Below are 20,973 nucleotides of genomic sequence, written 5' to 3' on the forward strand. Positions count from 1 at the left end.
AACCTGTGTGTGCGTACTCGTGCAGGTCATTATTAAGCATGATGGTCTTACAGGACTGACTGAACACCTTCCTGAAGCTCTGAGAACCACAGATTTATTTAAACCCGGCTCAAATAAGCTGAGTTTAAGATGTGTGTGTCAGTTGTCTGTCTAATAGGCTTTGTGGGGCTGCCCATTCTTGTTTCCTTAGGATGGGGAGAGATGAGGGTCACTCATTTCCAACATAAATCCATTTCTGCCCCCTGTCTGTCTTCATCCAGCACCTCCTTAAATCTCTTGCCATTTACGCTACTTCCCTTTAACGTTCCCCAAGTCACCAGCCCCTTTGTGGGAAACACCGTGTGAACAGAAGGTACTCGTTTGGTTGTCCCTGGAATGGGTGGTACTTGTCAGTGACCAGAAAGGGTAGCCAGTCCTCCATCTCCCTCTCTGGTGTATGGGGTTTGCCTTCGCTTTCTGTGCATTCTTTGAAGACAGTTACCACATCTCAAAGAATCGTCCATGTCATTCTAAGCAGAAGAACGTTATGGGGGTATTGGGTGGGGAGAGATTGGAGAGTCAGTAGGAGTTCATTGGGAAGAACCAGAATTCAGTAGGGTGACCAGAACGACGTGGTTTACTCCCCGTTCCCCTCCCCCCAACAGTGGGGTGTGGCAGGAGAGCACCGCCTGCCCCACAGCACAGTGCCTGCCACGTGTCTGCTGCTCGTCGCCACGTGGCTTCGTTTCTACCCTTGCAAAGCTTTCTGTTCTCTTCAGATAACTGTCTCTGTGTCCCGGGCACTAGGTTAGAATTTCTGTTTCACAGCTTGTTCTCTGTGATATTCCAATCAAAACATACTCCCTTGAGCTTCTTTTCCACAGTCTGGATTGTCTTTTCGCCATCCTTCACGCCACTCTGCAGTCATGGTACCTCGTGCTCCTGTCTTCCTTCTCCACCCCTGCTCCGCCACACACCTGCCACCTTGGGTCCTTACTGCCCACCTGTATTAGTTTCTATTGCTGGGTAACACATCACCACAAACTCTGGGACTTAAAACAATGCGGGCTCAGAGGTTGGGCCCAGCTTTTCTGGGTCTTCTGCACAAGGTCTCACGAGGCGTCAGTCGTGGTGTCAGCTGGGCTGTGCTATCACCTGGAGGCTCGGCTGGGGAAGAGTCCACTCAACTTGTTGGCAGAATTTGTTTCCTTGTGGCTGCTGGATTGAAGGCTCTGGCTTCTTGCTGGCTCTCAGCTGGAGATCACCTTCTGCTCAAAGAGGCCATCCATAGTTCCCAGAGACTGCAGCAGTATCTAGAGGCCACCCACATTTTTTGGTCACGTGGGCTTTCCCAGTATGGCCTCTTAATTCATCAGGCCATCAGGGAGAGTGCGTCCGCTAGCTTGCTGGAGTCTTATTTAAGATGATGTGATCACAAGAGCATCACGCCATGACCTTTGCCGTATTCTGTTGGTTAGAAACAAGCCACAGGTTCTGCTCATTCTGTAGGAGGGGCTCACACAGAGGCACGGCCACCAAGAGACGGGGATCGTGGGGCTGCCTTAGAGAGTGTCCAGCACACCCCCTAAATCAAACTTCTGCTTCACGGCCTTCCTCTGAGTGTTTTAAGCTCTCTGAAGTTTTGTCATGCCCTACTTCTCCTAACTGAATTTCCCCTTCTTTATAAATACCATCTACCCTCACTTCCCCCTCAAAACACATCTTCCCTTCTTATCCCTTCCCTGACACAACTTTAAGAAATACAGATATATTTTGCTTGTTAGCTTCGACACCTTTCTAAAACCTCATGTAGAACACAGAAGTAATTTTTACTGAAATGAAAGTTCTTAAACGATTTTGGCTTCTGCATTTTTGTGAGGACCTAATTAAATCTATACAAACCCACTTCCCAGACTCAAGGGACCCAACCCAGCACTGTTTCTGTTATCTCTGCTGTGTGGCACACCACCCCTCGCTTCGTGTCGTAAAATAACAGCCATCTCACTGTGCTCGTGGTTTCGGGAATTCAGACCAAGCACCGCGGGGAGGGCTTGTCTCTGCTTCACGATGCCTCGGAGCTCAGTGGGATGGACTCGGGCAGCCAAGGTGGTTCAGATGGTTGGAGGCTAGGGTTTTCTGGGGGCTTCTTCATTCACGTGCCCGGGCCTGGGCTGGAATGACTGGGGCACTTGGCTCAGCGGGGACTGTTGACTGGAGGACTTACATATGGCCTGTCCATGTGGCTCGGACTGCTCACAGGGCGGTGGCCGGGTTCCAGAAGGGGGAGCGAGGGAGCATATGGAGAGCGAGCGTTCCAAAAGACCCAGTGAAGGCTGCCTGGCCTTTTCTGATGGTAGCCTCACAAGTCACGTGGCATTACTTCTGCCATACTCTAGTTGGTTGAACAGTCTCCAGCTCACCCAGATTCAGGGGGAGGGGACACAGATCCCACTTCTCAATGAGAGGCATTTAGGAGAATTTGCAGCCATTAAAAAACACAACTATCGCGTATACAAACACAAACCTATTTAAAGGGCTGCATTATCCTGAAGTCTGAGATTTGAAAGGGGCCACAGGGGATTATTACCTATATCGGTCTCCCACCCATGGCTCAACTGCTGTTTGCAGCTTTGCTGACCTCACGTGGCTGGACCACTGCAGGTTTTCCTTACCGGTCCCCTGTCATCCACTCTTGCTGCTTTCCAGTCTGTTCTTCGTCCAGAGCCAGAATGAGTGCTCTAAGTCACCAATCTGCTCTTGTGCATCACCCCCTCCCCTCCGTCCCCCACCTCTTCAAACTAGACCCTGTGACACTACAGTGGGCAGGCCATCACCTACCTCGTGCCGTGCCTACTAATGTTCTCCCTGATCTAGCTCTGGGCACCTTCTTTCAGTTCCCGGTACTATTTGTGCTTCTTCCTGCCCCAGGTTCTTTGCATTTGTGTGTCCCTCTGTGTGGGATGTTTTTCCCTACCACTTTGCTTAGTTAACTTCTGCTTGTTCTTTGGATCTCTTCTTGTTAGTCACTTCCTCCGTGATGTGCTCTCTGACCTCCCTGATCAGGTCACTCCCTCCTATTGCATCCCGTTAAGGTCAGAGCATCTTTTTATACATTGGTGAGAATGTTTAAGTCCACATCGCCCATAAGACTGAGTTTCGTAAGCCATAGGCCACGTATGTTTTTCATTATTTAGTCTCTCTACTTTACATAGAGACAGTATAGATATTATTTTCTAAGTTTGAAATATTTGTTATTTTAGAAGCAAAAACACTTTAATGTGGCCTAAGAATCTGTTATTTCTTTACTAGCCTACATTCCTATTCTAGTTCAGGATGAGCTCCAGTTAACTCTGCCTACAGGCAATGTAAGCTGTTCTTAAAGTGAAGCTATTCCTGTCTCAGTACTATTTGGACAAAGGGCTAGCCTTTCTATCTTTTATCAATAATTTCAGTCCGTTGTTAAGTCTTGGAAGTAAGTTTCTCTGAAGTTATTCATGTCTGGATTTGGTGTCATTTGCTAATGCAGTGAACATGCTTTCTTCCCTGGCTTCCTGTAGCACCCATGTATAGAACGAGGCAAGACCGCATGAGGAGAGTGAAGCTGAGACCATCCAGAAGACAGGCAACATGAATAGGAAGGGCTGAGTGATGAAAGCGGTATCAGCCTTCCATGTAGAATTGCACAACTGAAATTTTAATAACTGTAAAATTGCAAAACTCCCATATGGAACTGACTGCATGTGGTAACGTGGAAATACAATTTTTATTGCAAACCAAGGCATTTCCCAAGGAGCACAGATATTCGAATGAAACGCTATGTTAGACTTTGCTGTCCTGTAGCTGTAAGAGCATCTCGCCACTTATTTCCGTGTAAGGGGTTTTGGCCACCAGGGGCCCGAGGGAGTATTGGATCCTGCAGGTAAGGGCTTTAGTGTCTCGTGGTGATGAGACGAAGGAGCTGACAGGGGGCTTTGAGGACTGCCTGCTCAGTTCAGGACAAGGGCTGGTCCTTGCTTACAGGCCGAATGAACAAGTCCACCCACCCGCCTTTACAGTAGCGTTGATTTATATCCTGCTTTGTTCTAAAAACGACTGAAGGCCTGTTTCTTGGGTATCTGTAAGTCCCAAGAATGGGAAATTTAAAAAAAAAGAAAACAAAGAATCAAAAAGGAAAAATTTTTGTGGTAACTAATTCCAAGTCGTATCAAAGGAAACAGAAAACCGTCACTGTTTAGCTTTTGCGACTACAGAGTATATTGCATATTCTAAACACCCAAATATTTGAAGATTTCAGGTTCAGTTTGACTTTTTTGCTGTTGGCAGAATCCAGTGGGGGTAGCGTGAGGGGCAGGCCCTGGTGTGAGAGAAGCAGCAGAAACAGAAGATGGGGCCCAGGGAGTTGAGGAAACTTTGTCGCTGAAGCCGCTTCTGTCCTCAATCAGTTCTGTGGCTTCTGGCAAATGGTGTCCCCTTTCTGGGCCACAGTGTCCTCTTTTGTTAAACAAATCAACAAGAACAACAGAAAAAAAAAACACACCAGGGCTTAGAGCCTGTAATGACAGCTCATTGTATAGTGCTTTTTTCTTTCTTCCTTCTTTTTTTTTTTTTTTTGCATTTGTTGAGTGCTTTTCTGCTTGAAGAGAGCCCTTCCACCTTCCTGATTTCATTTGCTCCTTGCAGCAGCCTGGTAGGATGTTTTACGAGCTTACTGCCCCCACCTCACACAGCGGGGATGCAGGAGGCAGCTCCAGGTGGCTGTGGGGTGCAAGCACACCCAGATTTTCTGGCTGCAATGCTTAGCTTGTTTGTTTGTTCCTATCAGACAACTCTAAAGTTTTTTGCTAACTATGTAGAAAGCTCTAGAAGTACCTTTTCTTTCTTTTTCATGTTTAATTTAAAATATGACTTAACAGCACTTAGCCACCCGTGGGGCCATCCACATCACAGAACCATAGAAAGAGGGTCAAAGGGTTGTCATGGAGAATGCCATTTCTCTTCCCAAGTGTGACATTTTCTGCTTTCTGATCTGTTGTTTCCTTGCCCCCGTCCCATGGAGCTCCCAGCTCTGTGCCCTGAGTCCTTGCCTCTCTGCCCGAGGTCCCACCCATAGGAGCTGCCAGTGCCTATAGGGACACCAGGCTTTATGAGACGTGTCTCTGGTCCTAGGTCGGATGTGAACAGTTTTTCTTTCAGAAATAGCCTCATCTGAAAGAAATCCCCGGTGCTTGTTGGCATGGGGTGAATAACAGCGTCCGGAATCCTTTTAAATCCAACAAGATAGATGTCTCCCTGCTGCCATCCTTCCAGACATAGGCAACCTCACTTACTCTGTGTGAGATGCTTTAGGGTCCAAAAAAAAAAGATTTGCGTTTGGATACATGGCCCTTTCATTTTGCAGTTTGGGTTTCTGGGGGAGCTTGATTGCGGGGTCACTGGCCATGGCAGGCAGCCTCCTTCACCTTTGACTTTCTAGATTGTGAGAGTCAGTGTTTGTACCCATAGCTGGTACAGAAAAAGGACTCAAAATACACAAGTATGTCCCACGTCTTTGCTTAAACATCGCTTCTCAGAGACCAGTCGTCACCAATCCTGCCCTGTGCAGCAGCTGCAGTATGTGAACATTTCTGATTGTGTAACTCATTGTTTGCGTGTGTGTAGTGTGGCGTCTGGGGCGGGTAGAAGAGGTCTGAGCGGTGCCTGGCTGGCCTACCCCTGGGTGGAAGAGGTCTGAGCGGTGCCTGGCTGGCCCACCCCTTCTCTCCAAGACCTACCACTGCAGGCGTCTGAGGACGGACTGTGCCTGACTGCTCGATGCTTTGTTTCACAGGAACCTCGGATCTACCGGTAACCGTGACCCCAAACCCTGCGTCACTTCCTCCTGGGACATTGTTACCGATTTCACCAACATGGCCTTTCTCAGAAGTCCAGTCTTCCTCGGCAGTGGACAGAATCAAGAATGTGCTGGGACCGCCCCCCGACAACACCAGCGTGCCGCCGTTCACACGAACACCTCCTCCCAAGGCACACCGCAGAGCTAGGGCTCATGGGGACTTCTCGTCTTCCCTTTACCAAGGAAGCGGATATAGCTCCTCCTTCGAGCCTTACAAGGATTCCACTGAGTCGCTGGTCCAACCAGGACCTCAAGGGGGAAAAGAGACAGCCAGCGTGTCAGGTTTGCCTCACACGAGCATGCTCCCCCCATTGTCCACTGCCCCATCAGTGCCGTCCTCGAGCCCTGCCCTCCCATCTCAGCCAGTGTGGGTAGGGACTCCTTCCATCTCAGAGCGACGTTCTCTGAGGTCAGACATCCTTCCACTTCTCCCTCCATCTCCATCCTCTTCATTGGCTCCTGACTCACCTCATTCCATCATCTTTTCTAAGCCAGCCGAGCGACCCATCACAGTGCCTTTACTCCCCCAAACAACTCCAACAGACTCCTCTTCAAGTCAGAGTGTAGCTAATCCCCTAAACCCATTTGCTGATGAAACGAACCACACTCCATCCAGAAATGCTCAGGATTTAATAGGCATCCCTCATCTAGGTTTTTCTGGATCTTCAACAAAGCAGTATTCGGAGCTGTCCTCCACAGAGAGTCCTCGCTCAGCAAGCTCCCCCACACCAGAGTTTTTGAGCTCCAGGGCAGAACTGGCCCATCTGTCTCCCCATCCCCTAGCACCTGGAAGTCTTCAGCTGCCAGGTGGAACTCCCTCATGGTCAAGGTTGGAAGTGGCTTCAAGCCCTGCATCCATTCAGCCAATCGAAGCTGAGGTGGACGAAAGAGTACACAGTGGGGTGGCTTTGCCAGCTTGGAAGAGCGCGGCAACAGCAGCGACCCGTGAGCCTGTGCCTTCTTTGCTTTTCCAGACTGCTGCTGAGTCAGTGGCAATGGAAACAACCAGCAGAGAGCCAGCCCCCGCCACCGCAAAGGACTCTGCTAACCCACTGCATTTGTCAGCAGCCCCAGAGAATTCTGAAGGGCCTGCCCTTTCAGCAGAACACACATCTTTCTCTTGGGTGCCTTCTCCTGTGCCTCCCACCACAGCTGGCCAAGGACAAGCCAACTTTTCTGGGGCGGTTCCTGCATCTCTGTCGCAGGGCGCAGCGGCAGATGTGCCCTCCACCCCTACTTTCCTGCAGCCGGCACAGAATCATGCCTTCCCGTCCATGGAGCCCAGAAAGCCAACTCCTCAGGACGAGGGCCATGATGGACCCCCTCCTGCTGCAGCTTCGGATTTCCTCCTCTCAAGCAAATTTCCAAATCTCCTCGCCACAACTCGGACATTTCCCCGGCAGAAAGAGAATAGCGTGACAGCTGTTTCAAAGGAAAACGAAAAGGCAAATTTCATAGTTGCTCTCCAGACCCTCCCAAGTAAAGAGATTCGGAGTCTTCACACTATAAATGGATTTGCCTCTGGTTTTAGCACTGATCGTATTTCGTCCACTGTCGTTACAGTGCCAAGAACAACCGTTCCTTCAGAGTTACCGCCACGTTCCATCCCCTCCGGACGAGCTACCCAGACTGTTGCACCATCTCCCAGCTCTTCCAACAGCAGTCCAGAGACTTACGCAGCTGCGACAGACCATTCCGAGCTGCCAGTTCCAGCTTCCAAACAGGTGACAGCGTTTCCCTCCTCCGCCGAGGTCTATGATTTCTCAACAATGGGAAACGGGAAAAAGCCAGCAGTCACAGATGTTTTCTGGAGTTCTCTTTCAGCGGAAACTGGATTCCTTTCCACAGAACCAACCGTATCTGGCACACAGCAGCCAACAAATTACGATGTAAATGGGCACACGATTAACTCCACAAGTTGGAAAACTCATTCAGCCTCCTCTACTGCTCCCGATGATTTAGCTTCAGCTGTCAGTACAATAGAATCTCAGCATTCCAAAGACACTGCTGGGCGTTCAGCAACGGCAGACGGCTTTAGCATTCAGGATCCAGTCCTTGACATAAGCACCAGCCAGCCCGTCCGACAGCCAGACATTACCATGGTTGGAAACCATACAGCCATCTTGTCCATGAGTAACAACAACCACTCTGGGGTCTTCCAAGCAGCTGAGGTTGAAGATCACCCATCCACCAGCCAACACGTCAAGCCCCCTCCCCATCTGCAGCGGCCTGCCCACCCAACAGGTTCGCTCTGGCTAACCTCTCCGAGTCTGCCTTCCACAGCTGGTTTGCGGGCAGTGTTTTCAGATGGAATGGATACAAGTTTCCAAGTTTCCAGCAGCATCTATCCATCTCCTGGGATAAATGCTTCCACACCATTCCAGAGTGTCCCGAGATATCACTCTACTGCCGAATCTCCTCTGTCAACCAGTGCCTTATTCAGGACCCCATCCAAAGTGCTTCTGCCTTCTCAGCACCCCGAGAAATGGACAGGGGCAGCCACTAATGCAGGTAGTTTGTTTCCTGGTACCCAGAAAACAGGTATGACTGCTTCTGTGGCCAAAGCATCTTCAAGCTCAACACAGATACCTGGCTTTGCTCATGAGCAGACACACCTAGTCTCACTGATGAATGGATTAGCAGCCCCAAGCAGTCATGTCCTTGATCCTCTGCTGACTTGATTTTTTTTTAAGTATTCACAATTTAAGTGTCTTTATTACCAGCCATAGCTTTGCTATAACTGTCATCTTCATTATGCTTAATTGACTTAATGAGCCTAAGCTGCTTTGCTTAAATTTCAGAGCACAGAGACTTTTCACCGCAGCAAACCCATAAGTTATATCCACTCATCACCACAAGTGATGTGTGCACTCCGGGCCAATGACAACCTTTGCTTTCTCTCTTTACAGCGGACTCTGCAGTGTCGTCCGAGGCGGAACCAACAACAGCTGCAGCTTCCACGTTGTTTCTGAGGAAATCAAGTCCAGCACTGTCTGCAGCCCTGGTTGCCAAGGGCACTGGCAGCAACCCTTCAGCTGGGGTCTCAGGATTGGTCAAGAGCAGTTTGACCACTGCTCTAGCTAAAAATGTCACAAACAACACAGCACCCGGCCCAAAGGCGACCCCAGGCGCGGTCCATCCAGCCTTCTCATTCACTCCAACCTATATGTTTGCAAGGTCCGCACACACTATGAACACTCACACGGCCATGCAAGGGAACCCGGGCACCGCCTCTGGCCTGTTGTCCACAACACACCTCCCCAGGAAACCACAAGCCATGCACACGAACTTCCCAAACCCCACCAACTCAGACCTGCCCCGGGCGTCCACCACACGCTCTCTGACAATCACGGCAGCCTTGACGTCCATTACCGCACCGGTAAGGGCGACCCGGCTGCCGCCTCTGCTGGCAGAAAACCCAAATGCTGCTCTTCCCGCTGTGTCGACAGCTATGGTCACCACTGGCAAGGTAGTGTCCAACCTGGAGTGCCAGATGTCCAGTAAACTCTTGGTAAAGATAGGTAAGACTCCACTACCTTGATTTTACTTGAAAGCAGCAAGCGTGTGATGGCTTCAGAGATACAACAGAATTATTAGATAGCTTTGAGTTTGGGGATTTTCAACCAGGGGCACTTTTACTCCCCCTTGCCCAGGGGACATTTGGCCACATCTGGAGATGTTTTGGGATCTGTACAATTTAAAGGGTGGGAAGGATGCTGCTGGCATCGAGTGAGACAGAGATTAGGGCTCTGCCAAGTATCCTGCATGGCACAGGATGGTTGACAACAAAGAACAGCCTGGCCCAAAAGTATCAGTAGTGCCAGCCAGGGTTGAGAACCCTCAGGCTTTATCAAGTAACAGAGATGAGGACAAGCATTACATGATACGATTCTAGTCTTGGGATCACTTCTGATATCAGAGGTCCCTTGGAAATCGGGTAAGCCATGGGTCTGAGAAAGCACGTGTGCACTGAGGTTTGCCCATAGAGTGGATGGGTCAGTGACGTTTCACATGAATGAATGCTGTGTTAGTGAAACATACCATCTTGGGAAGTACTACAGAATTCAGGAAGGCTTGTCATCACGTATGTTCTCAATCAGCAGATATGAAAAGTACAGCCACGGTACACTTAGTGGGAACCCAGGATTTCTTTTAGTGTTAAAAAGGAGACCCTGCAAATGCTGGGAGGCAGATGCTATCTCCTTGGTCCCCACCTGCCAGCTGCCGCACAGCAGACCAAGAAGGCACGGGGGCCTTTCAACAGTGTGGTAGTGTTTGCTCTCAAAAGCATTAGACACAGTATTTGAAAGCGCATGCCAATGTTGAATGCTCGCATCCTGCCTTCCTCTTGGCCCCACAAAGAATTTTATGAAATCATCTCTCTAGACATATCCCGTTCTAAAATGGGAAATTGTGAAACTAGGTCTAGCAGAAAGTATAGTATTTCTTTCTCTATCTCAAGAAATGACACCATCTGGTTTTCCACTTTCCCCTCCCCTGGCCCTCCAGATCTGTGCCTCCTGCTCTGAGTGGCAGCCGCCGCCACCTAGATGCAGAAGTCCGGAACATTCTCCCCTCTCCTTTTCACTGACCCCCCGTCACCCCCGCCACACCCAGCCAACCACAAGTTACTTTTAGGCCTATCTCTAGAATGCCCCTTCTTTCCACCACAGCTGCCCCTTCCCTAGTTCACGTTGTCACGATCGTGCACCTCAATTTCTGCAACAACAGCCAATTTATCTGTCTACGTTCAGACTCCCCACCCCACAACAGACACACAGCCTGTCCTCCAGTCTGCAGTGAAAGGACCCTTCTAAAATGCATGCCTTTATTTAAAACCCTTCATTTCCCCCTACCCTCAGGGCCAGGCTTCAACAGTGCAATGTTTCACCTTTCTCCCCTGTGCCTTTGCATTTGGTCTTCCCTCTGCTGGGAGTGTGGGGACAGTTCGTCCTTGTCTTGGCCTAGCTCACTCCCATTATCCCTTAGAACTCAGCAGAAGCGTCAGTTCCTCTGGGAATCCTTCCTTGATCCCCACACCCCTGTCCAGGTCGTAGCTGGCTGCTCTCCCTCTGGCCTCCAGCGGCACCCCGGGCGTCCCTTCAAATAGCACCTGTCACATGCAGTCACAACTGTTTTCACCCTGGTCTCCATCTCTGTCTCTTGCATTTGTGGGGTGGGGACTGCCTTCCTGATTCAGGGTCCCTTTTGTCTGTTCCTCCTAGCTCAGGGCCTGCATCTGAGTCAGGTCTCGGGAACACTGCTGAGGGAACTCCCTAGCATGCAGACCCATCAGGGCAGGTCCTGCTGAGCCCCACCTTTCCAAGTCAGAGGCAGCATTGGTCAGAAATGAAGTGCCACCTCTCCACACAGATGGCTAGGGCCTTCTTTCCTGGGGACTTGAGCAGGGCCAACAGAGCTCCTACCCCACCGTTGCTCCTGCCACCCCCGCCCCCCGCCCACCCACTCCATTGGACTTGCACTCAACTGGCTTCACTCAGAACCTGTGAGAGGTGGCGGCTGGGGGGAGGAGAGGAGGGCTCTTTCACAGGACGTCTGCTGCCTTGCCCTGACTTCCACACTTCGGTTTTGTCCCAGTTCTCTTTCTGACGCAAAGGAGAGGGCACACCGGTGAAACCTTGAAGCTCAGTGTGGCCAAGGGGCTCACGCAGGCACTGCGGAAGGCTTTCCAACAGAACGACGTCTCGGCTCACGTAAGCCCCTTGCTTCTGCAATCGGACTGATCCCTCTACATCTTCCTCTTGGGTCCAGAGTGTGTTCAGGTTGTTTTCCTCCTCCCTGGGTACCATAACTACGCTGGCCGGAAATAGCATCTTTTTCCACTTTGACCAATAGTGAATGTGGGGTGGTTGGAGAAAGATTTTGAGATGGAAAATGGAGGCTAATTGCCCCATGTCCAGAGTTTTTAAAAAAGCCTTGATATACTGTTTTAAATTGTCCTATCATCTCATCGTTTGGGGAAAATATTTAATATCATTAGTATAATTCTCTAGATACCATCCACGGCTTCTTCCTTTATCTCCCTCACCACTGTAAATAGTGAACAATTTATTTCTGGACATTTAAAAATTACTCTGACTTGTAAATTGAGTGCAGCTTTGCTTCCGTTGCCAGCAGCAGGCAGGGAAGGGAACACTTTTTTCCTCCACTTCAATGCCAAGTGCTATTCAACAACTGCTAGATGATTTCGAAGGCACATCCCAGCAATGGAAGCCTTGCTTTACGCGCTTTTGGTTTGATTCCACGTTTGAAAGCAGTAACTGCGATTGGCAGTCGGTGGGCGCCCTTTGCACCTCTGGCCTCTTCCCTCGATGCTTTGTTCTACAGCTGCGTTCAGCTGGTGGTGCCCCCCCGCCCCCACAGCAAGGACTAGGAATAAGTTTGGGTACATAATTTGTCGGTCATTGCCAGCCTCTTTTATAGAATTCTAAACAAAAAAAGAGAAAGAAATGCCTTCTGTGTGAGGCATCTGTATCACCCTGAATGCGCCCGATCTCGTCTGAAAGTAGAAAATGTGAACGTTTCCATTGGCTGCCTGGCACAGGTTTCATTAAACTTCTGTCGTTTGGCAATGACCTTCAAGTTTTTGCCTTTTCTGCATATCGCCACAGATGACTGTGACAATTAGTATGTGTTAGTTCTTTTATTTTTTTATTGTATTTTTCCATTACCGTTTAGTCCCCTGATACCTCGTTCCCCCTCCCCCACAATCGCCACTCTGTTGTCGGTGTCCATGAATCCTTTTTCCTTTCGGCTCGACCCCTCAACCCCCTAATCTCCCTACTAGTTTTTTTAATTGGCTCATTTTAAAAAATGAAATACATTTCTTTTGAAAGGCTGTTTGATATTACCACCATAAATGGAAATCAGGATCATTTGACGCAAAGAAAATGTAACCACGAAAACAAGAGTAATGGGAACGGCTTGTTAAATTGAAGCTAAGCAGCATTGGCAGAAATACGACTTGTAAGGCTTGGAGGGGTACTGAAAGTCAGTAATCCCCAACCAGAGACTCGGTCCTCAAGGTAGTTAGAAGGGCTCGAATGGGGTCAAGGGCTCTCTGGTGTTACTCAGTGTTGTGTCCGTGCTCCGCCTGGAAGTATCTCGTTCCACCGGAAGCCACGTCTAAAAATTGTTTTGTTTTTCAACGACAGTTTACATTCAGTATTATTTTGTATTAGTTCCAGGTATACAGCATACTGCTTAGACAATGGTATATCTTACAGAGGGATCCCTCGATATTTCAAGTACCCATCTGGCATTAGTCATTACAATATCATTGACTATAGTTCCCGTGCTGTAGCTTACATCCTTGTGACTGCTTTGCAATTGTCAGTCTCTACTGCTTCATCTCTTCATCTCTTTCACCCAGTGCCCTGACCCCCTCCTCTCTGGCACACCAGTCACCTAAGGCACCTTGGGAAACAAAGTGGGAAGAAGCCAAAGGCACACCCAGCCTGTCGCAAAACCAGTTGTCTTGGTTTCCTTCGCAAATACACATGACACTACCCATGGAGATGCAAGAGGAAGGGGGCAGTGGAGGGGAGTGGGTGTTAAAAACACCCTGACCTGTTAATATCAAACGAGAGCAAAAACAAATAAGAATAAAGTCTAAAGCCTTCAGGTCTTCCATCCAGGTCAAAAAGCGCTCAGATCAGCAGTGTCTCCCAGGACTCAGCTCTAAGAGAAGCTCTCCGTGGCCCCCTGCGCCTTGGTCTGAACCAACTTACTAGTCAAGAATGGAGTTAAGTCTGAATAACTCTTCTCTCAGCCTCTAGCCAGAGGAATTCACCTCAGATACTACTATTCGACCCCTGTCCTGAAGGTGCCCTCACTTAATCCCTCATTTCTGCCTTTTAATTTTTAAATGACGAGAAGTACAATAAAGCTATTTTTTTTAGCATTCCAGTACCTGGAAATCTCTTTTGCCTTCTGTCTCCTGTCTACCATTCTGGGTGATCATTGGTGCTCACAGGATTATACAAGACACTTAAGGAATAAAACCCAAAACCAAAGATTTAATTCTATCAACATGTAGGTTCAATATAATGATACTTTGTTGTATTCCGATATTTTAAGACTTGCCAGTCTATGTCTTTTTTACAGCATTGTTAGAATAGTTGTTGAATGAGAACATCCTATTCCCCAGCCGTGCTAAATAACTTAAAATCCTGTGGAAACAAATACTGAGTTCTGGGCGTCCATTTGTTTTGTAGGTGGACATTCTGGAACATTCTCATAACGTCACAGTTGGTTATTATGCTACCAAAGGGAGGCTGGTGTACCTGCCTTCTGCAGTGATCGAAATGCTGGGCGTCTACGGGGTCAGCAACGTCACCGCGGACCTGAAGCAGCACGCCCCGAACTTGCAGTCTGTGGCAGTGCTCGCCTCCCCGTGGGACCCCCAGCCTGCAGGCTACTTCCAGCTGAAAACAGGCAAGTGACTCAGAAGGGAAGGTTTCCTGTCCTTTCTGGGACTGGGGACAGTACCGAGACGACACCTGTTTAAAAACTCCATCGCTGACTGCTCTGTCATGTCTTAAAGTCCCTGTGTTCCTTCCTCAAACGACCCTGCTAAACACACGTCCGAGTGCCCTGCACATCAGCCTAAATCTTTCCTGGACTTATTAGAGATATTTCTGCCCTGGCTGATGTGGTTCAGTGGATTGAGTGCTGGCCTGTGTGAACCAAAGGGTCGCCAGTTTGATTCCCAGTCAGGGCACATGCCCGGGCTGCAGGCCAGGTTCCCCAGTAGGAGGTACACAAGAGGCAACCACACATTGATGTTTCTCTCCCTCTCTTTCTCCTTCCTTTCTCCTCTCTTAAAATAGATAAATAAATATATGACAATATATTAAAAAAAAGGAATATTTCTTCACAAGAGCCTTTCTTCCTAATGTATTTCATTAGTATTTCCATGCACTAAATGCTATATTTTTTGTTTTTTTTTCCATATTATGGATGCCAGTTACAATTGAATATCCATAAAACCTGTGCTTTGGAGCAACGCATTCCATGTGCCACCGAATCAGAATCTTTGAGCTTGGGCCTTGGAATCTTTCTCTCAGGCTCCCTGCTGACTCCAGTCTTGTGGTTGGTAAACCCCAAGATTGGAGAAACCATTAACGTGGAAAGACACGGTGAACTTAGTAATGCGGGTCAATTGATTACTTTTTCCCTCCAAAGAATCAGAAGGCACGACCTCTCTTTGGTTATTTTTTTAGCAGTCTTGGAGCAGATGTCTACATATTCCCATCAAGTGAAATCACAAAATCCTTTGCATTGGAGGGAATCTCAGGCCCAATCCCACTGTAAATTCTTCTAGGTTATATAAATCATTTCAAGAGCCACTTACAAAGCTGCAGCCAGACCGTGTCGCTCTTTACTTACCTAATTGCTCGGATGTAAAAAGTGTGGTTTTGTCTTATGGCGGCTGTTAAGTCCCAGGAGCAAAGACACCACGATGGTAAGTGCTGATGTGCTGCTCTCACTCTAGTGCTCCAGTTTGTGAGCCAGTCCGACAACATCCAGTCCTGCAAGTTTGCTCAGACGATGGAGCAGAGACTGCAGAAGGCCTTCCAGGATGCCGAGAAGAAGGTCCTGAGTACCAAAAGCAACCTGACAGTTCAGGTAAGGACGAGGGCACTTGAGCCATGTCATTGACAGAGGCCAATCATAATACACATGTTGTCAAGGGGTGACTCGGTCCCCGATTTCCAAGCTGCCTGGGGTGAACGTTGCTTTGGACTTTGAGCGTGTGCTGCAGGCAGGAGACAGCGCCTCTCGCTCGGGCCGCTGAGTCGCGTAGGTGTGGCGCTGGTGAGGATGTCTGAGGTGTGGAAGCCGTGTCGCTGTCTCCCTGCTGTGGTTTGGGGTTTTATACTTATTTTCCCATGTGAAGGTCCCTCAGGCCTTTCCAATACATTTACTATTTTAAAAAATGGTACTAGAACATACTACATAAAATATATCAAATGTCTCATATAAAATGAATCATTTCTAAATAGCTCACACACTAAGATTTGCCTATTCTGTGATTTTCATTGAGTTATTTTCCAAATGTCCACATGAAGTCTCTTACTTCACACACATACACACACACACACACACAATGTTTTTAGGGCTCCCTGTGTGCCAGGACGGTGCTAAGTGTTTTACGAATATTTTGCTACATACTACCTAAGACATTCCTTCTGGTGTATTATTATCATCATTTCACAGAAGAGGGAACTGATAGAAGGGTGAGAAACTTCCAGAAGGTCACACAGTTGGTAAAAAGTAGAATAAAGACGTGAGCAAAGCCCACTTTTATCCACCACGCTACACCAGCATCAACACAAGATGGAAATGGGACCCATGGTGAAACTTTTGGCAAATGCATGAATTTTTTCCCAGGAAAATCCCACTCCTGGTACACTGTATTTCAGTTTCCTAGATTTAGAGTAAGCATGCCATCAAAAGCCTTTCTCAGACCCATTTTTTTTTTGCAATTGTATAGACACCATCCTACTAAAGACAGATGCTTCTTAATGACATTTATCCAGCCCCTAAATTGCTCTAATTAACTGTACCAGCCAATATCTCTGTTTTTACTGAACTAAAAGGTACCTCCAAGGTTTGCCTTTGCAGTGAAACCCAGTGGTTTTGAAACTGACCCTTAGCATAGGTGAATTATCAGCAACGCCAATATGATGTAGAAAGCATGCAATTTAATTTGAATGAGAAGCTTTCTTTTCTAGATCCATCCAAAGTGGAAGTATCTCATTATGATTTGGTTCATATTAGACTAAAATCTAAAAACTCGTCACCGGCTTAACATTTATGTAAGGTGTATGACTCAGATCTTTTGTAGGAGATCTTTTGTTTTCTGATTGTATTTGGACTCTCACAGGTACTTGAGTCTGGTTGGAACTAGAATCTACTTGGATGGTATTCAGAACACACTCTGATTGTATTCAGGCAGCACAGGCTTACCGAGCACCTGCTATTCATCAGGCCCTGAGAGGGACACCAAGATAAAAAAAAGCTGCCCTTGGCCTTAGCAAGTAAGAAAACTTCCTTGGAAAAGAGCACAACAGGCAATTTGAAAATTGTATCTAAATAGATTTTAGAGACTCTTGAATATATCAACAGCTCTTGAAATGAATGGATAATTGGGTGATTTGTTTTATTAATCATTTCTCTTTTTGCTTTGGCCAACAGGAAGCCCAGAGACAAAGTTGTTGCCTCGGTTTAGTGCCCTCTAAGCACCTCTATCATCATGCACAGATAACTGTGTGCTAGCCATTCCCCGGGGGCTGTCTTTAATGTGTTTTTCCAGGATCTGGTTTTGTAATTATAACTTTGCATTTTACTGTATTAAATATAATTTTTGGAGAACCTTGGATCCTCTATGGCGTAAGACTACATCAATATTTAATTAATTTGTTGAGAGAATCATTAAAAAAGTGACTTACAACTTTTTTTACTTTATAGCATTGATGCTAGAGGCTAGATTACAGTAGACTCAGGTAGGATTTTTTGGTGCAAATGACAACATGCAAGTTCACAGGCTTAAAAGCAAAAAGAAGAAGTGATTAGTTCATGTAACTGACAAGTTCAAAGTTTATTTCTGGCACAGTTGGATTCAGGGGCTCACATAATTTCTTCATGCAGTTCTCTTTTCATTTCTTGCCTTACCTTGCTCTAGGCTGCCGTCATCCTCAGGCCCTGCGGGGTGACCCCTGGCACTCCCTCATTTGCCTCCTTATTGTTCACAGCCTTGTGGAACCAAAGTGCCTTCTTGTGTCACTCCAGTAAAAATCCTGAGATTAGCTGTCATTGGACCCACTTGGATCCTGTGCCTGTTTCTGGACCAGTAACTGTGACCAAGGGGATGAAATGTCCCAGTCAACTAGTCCTGGCTCAGATGCCCACTCCTGGAGCCTGGGTAGGGCAGCAGCACCCAGAGCACATGAACTGATAGGGGAAAAGAGGGGTTTCCCCAAGAAAAATTGTGATGCTGTCATAGAAGGGACAGTGGTGCTGGGTAGGCAAAATAGCAGCTTTCCATTTGGTCATTCTCATGCGTCAGCCTCATGAGTTGCAGCAAGAGTGAGTGGGAAGTAAGAGATCAGATCAGGAACCACAGGAGTCTTAAGAATAAAGAAGTGATGGGGGACACAGCACGACTTTCAGAGAACAGTGGTACAACCTTGGTCACAGGCCCGTGGACCTCTTATTTATGAAGCTAATGTTAAGCAGTCATAAACAATGGTCACACTTTTCTTAGCTATAAAAAATGACTATATTAAAGAAGACACACATATAAATGGAAAACGTTCTGTGCTCATGAGTTGAAAGGTAATTTTGTTAAGATGTCAATACTACTAAGAGCAATCTAGACTCAGTGCAATCCTCATCAAAATTCCAGTGACTCCTTTTGTGGAAATCCTAAAACTCATTGAATCTCAAGGGACCCTGAATAGCCAAACAATCTTAAAAAGTTGGAGATCTCACACTTTCTGATTTCAAAACTTACTACAAAGCTATGATAATTAAAACAGTGTGGTACTGGCATAAACATAGACCAACATAAACCAATGGAACCGAAGTAGAGTTCAAAAACAAACCCTTGCATATATGGTCACATGATTTTTGACAAGGGTGCAAAGACCAATGGAGAAAGGACAGTCTTTTCAACCAGTGGTATTGAGAAAATTGGACATCCATAAGGAAAAGAATGAAATTGAATCCTTACCTAATATTATATACATAAATTAACTCAAAGTGGATCAAAGAACTAAATGTAAGATTTAAACTACTAATCTTAGAAGAAAGTAGAGAGGAAAAGCTTCAGGACATTGGACTTGGCAATGATTTGTTGGATATGACACCAAAAACACAGGTGACAAAAGAAAAAATAGATAAATTGGACTTTGCCAAAATTAAAACCTTTTGTGGACCAAGGGGCACAATCAAAAGGCCACCCGTGGAATGGGAGAAAATACTTGCAGATCATATAGTATCTAATAGGGGGTTTATATCTAGACTACATAAAGAACTCCTAAACTCAACAACAAAAATTAAACAACGCAATCAAGAAATGAGCAAAGGACTTGATTAGACATTTCTCTAAGAAGATACTCAGATGACCAATAAGCACATGAGAAAATACTCCATATGACTAATCACTAGGGAAATGTAAATCAACACCACAAGATACCACTTCGCGCCCTTGAGGAAGTGATTATTTAAAAATGGAACACAACGCATTGGTAAGGATGTGGAGGAATCGAAGCCCTTGTGTGCGCTGCTGGTGAGCATGTCAAATGACAGTTCCTCCAAAAATTAAATACAGAATCACCATATGATCCAGCAGTTCTATTCACAGGTGTGTCACCAAGAGACCTGAAAGCAGGAACTTGAGTAGCTATTTGTACACCCATGTTCATAGCAGCAGTATTCACGACAGCCAAAAGAGTGGAAGCCGCCCTAGTGTCCATCCACAGAGGAGTGGATGAATGCAGTGTGCAGGTACCATGAAATACTGTTCATCCTAAAAAAGAAGCTTGATTCTGACACCTGCTAGGACCTGGATGAACCTTGAGGACATTATGCTAAGTGGAATAAGCCAGTCACAAAAGGACAAATAGTGTATGATTCCACTTATAAAAGGTATTTAGTTGCATCAAATTAATGGAGACAGAAAGTAGAACAGGGGTCACTGGGGCCGACGGGTGGGGAGGACGGGAGGTGTTTCATGGGTACAGAGGCCGAGTCTGGGCTGGGGGAGAAGTTCTGGAAATGGGCAGGGGCAATGGCTGCCCGATAATGTGAATGTACCTAATGCCACTGAACTGTACACTTAAAATGGTAAAATTTGTGTACTTTACCACAATAAAAATGTATGAAACTGATATAATGTCATATGTCAGTTATATTTCAATAAAAATACTTTTAGCTTAAAAAAGTGGACGTACCCGGTCAAGTGTCATGTGCCAAGAGGCCCCCATGCAGCAGGCTCTTTGGGACCCAGTGACACTGAGTTTTGTTGAGGAGCAGAAAATAGAATGTTCACAAGAGAGATAAAGGGTGGAGATAAAGGTCGCAATGTTATTTTAGTTGCTGCTTCTATAGGTGGCCGGTGTGGTGAGGGCTTTGGAATTGTTCTGAAAGAAGTGCCTTTCTTCTTGGTAACTTGAGAAAGAGGTGTGAATACCTGTGGCTAAGCCACATTCCAAAAATAGTTGCAGACGGGAGTGTGAGTGTCATTAATCTTGGGACTGTATCAGGGCTCCCTAACCTCCTGGGTGAGTAAGGAACTGGGCCGCACAGCAGGAGGTGAGCTTGAATGTGATGCACTCAAATCATCACGGAACCATCCCTGCCCCCACCTGGCCTGTGGACAAACTGTCCTCTAGGAAACTGGTCCCTGGTGCTGAAAGGGTTGGGGACCACCGGACCATATTATATATATTTTGTGGTAGTGAATTTTCAAGTAATTTCCAGTCATGGGGAAAAGTGAGAAATAACATGAAGAAGCTATTCTTGACAGTCTTCCTCAAAGTAGGGTTTTAAAGGAAAGTTGCAGACGTGTTTATGTCTGAGCACGCAAAGGCCTAGGAAAGACGGATACCAGCCAGCTCCTGTTAGGAAGAGAGGACACACTCAGATGAAGATATTTTAAGGAAATCCAGTGAAAGGGACCCTTTGCAGAAGCCCGCACATCTACTGGGGAAACCACAGGGACACCCAGTACCCAAAACTGGAACAGTGGGGGCTGAGCGGGGAGGGGAGGAAATGGTTACAGGAAACCAGAGGCCACAGCTACCCAGCGGGAGCTTTACCCCATGGGCAGGCAGTCCCCAACACCGATACTCTGCTTTCTCCCCCCCTCTCTCCTCATCCTCCTGATCTCCCTTTAGCTGAAGCCAGAGGGCAGAGGCACCCACCTAGGTGGTCCACAGGGTCTGCCCCTGGGGGTGCTGAGCAGGACAAGAGGGGGTGACGAGCAGATCTGAAGGAGGAAGGAGCAGACAAAGGTGGTGTCGCCGAGTGGAGTGAATTCCCGCTGCAGCTGGTTTCCACGTCTCATCTGCCAG

The 20,973-nt window shown here is 47.2% G+C and overlaps 1 protein-coding gene across 4 annotated transcripts in view; it reads left to right on the forward strand.

The window, feature by feature from the left end:
• Positions 1-20,973, forward strand: part of KIAA1549L (KIAA1549 like) — a 231,739-nt gene that overhangs the window by 125,153 nt on the left and 85,613 nt on the right. For 2 of the 4 annotated variants that reach the window (XM_028515516.2, XM_036029214.1), the window contains exons 2-6: positions 5,807-8,380; positions 8,779-9,390; positions 11,468-11,583; positions 14,107-14,326; positions 15,387-15,520. In XM_028515516.2, the coding sequence (XP_028371317.2) occupies positions 5,807-8,380; positions 8,779-9,390; positions 11,468-11,583; positions 14,107-14,326; positions 15,387-15,520 (3,656 nt within the window). The remainder of the gene's footprint in view (positions 1-5,806; positions 8,381-8,778; positions 9,391-11,467; positions 11,584-14,106; positions 14,327-15,386; positions 15,521-20,973) is intronic. The other 2 variants (XM_036029216.1, XM_036029215.1) reach the window with 1 other exon arrangement.

The sequence above is a fragment of the Phyllostomus discolor genome, chromosome 6, assembly GCF_004126475.2.
Source record: "Phyllostomus discolor isolate MPI-MPIP mPhyDis1 chromosome 6, mPhyDis1.pri.v3, whole genome shotgun sequence".
Lineage (NCBI taxonomy): Eukaryota > Metazoa > Chordata > Mammalia > Chiroptera > Phyllostomidae > Phyllostomus > Phyllostomus discolor.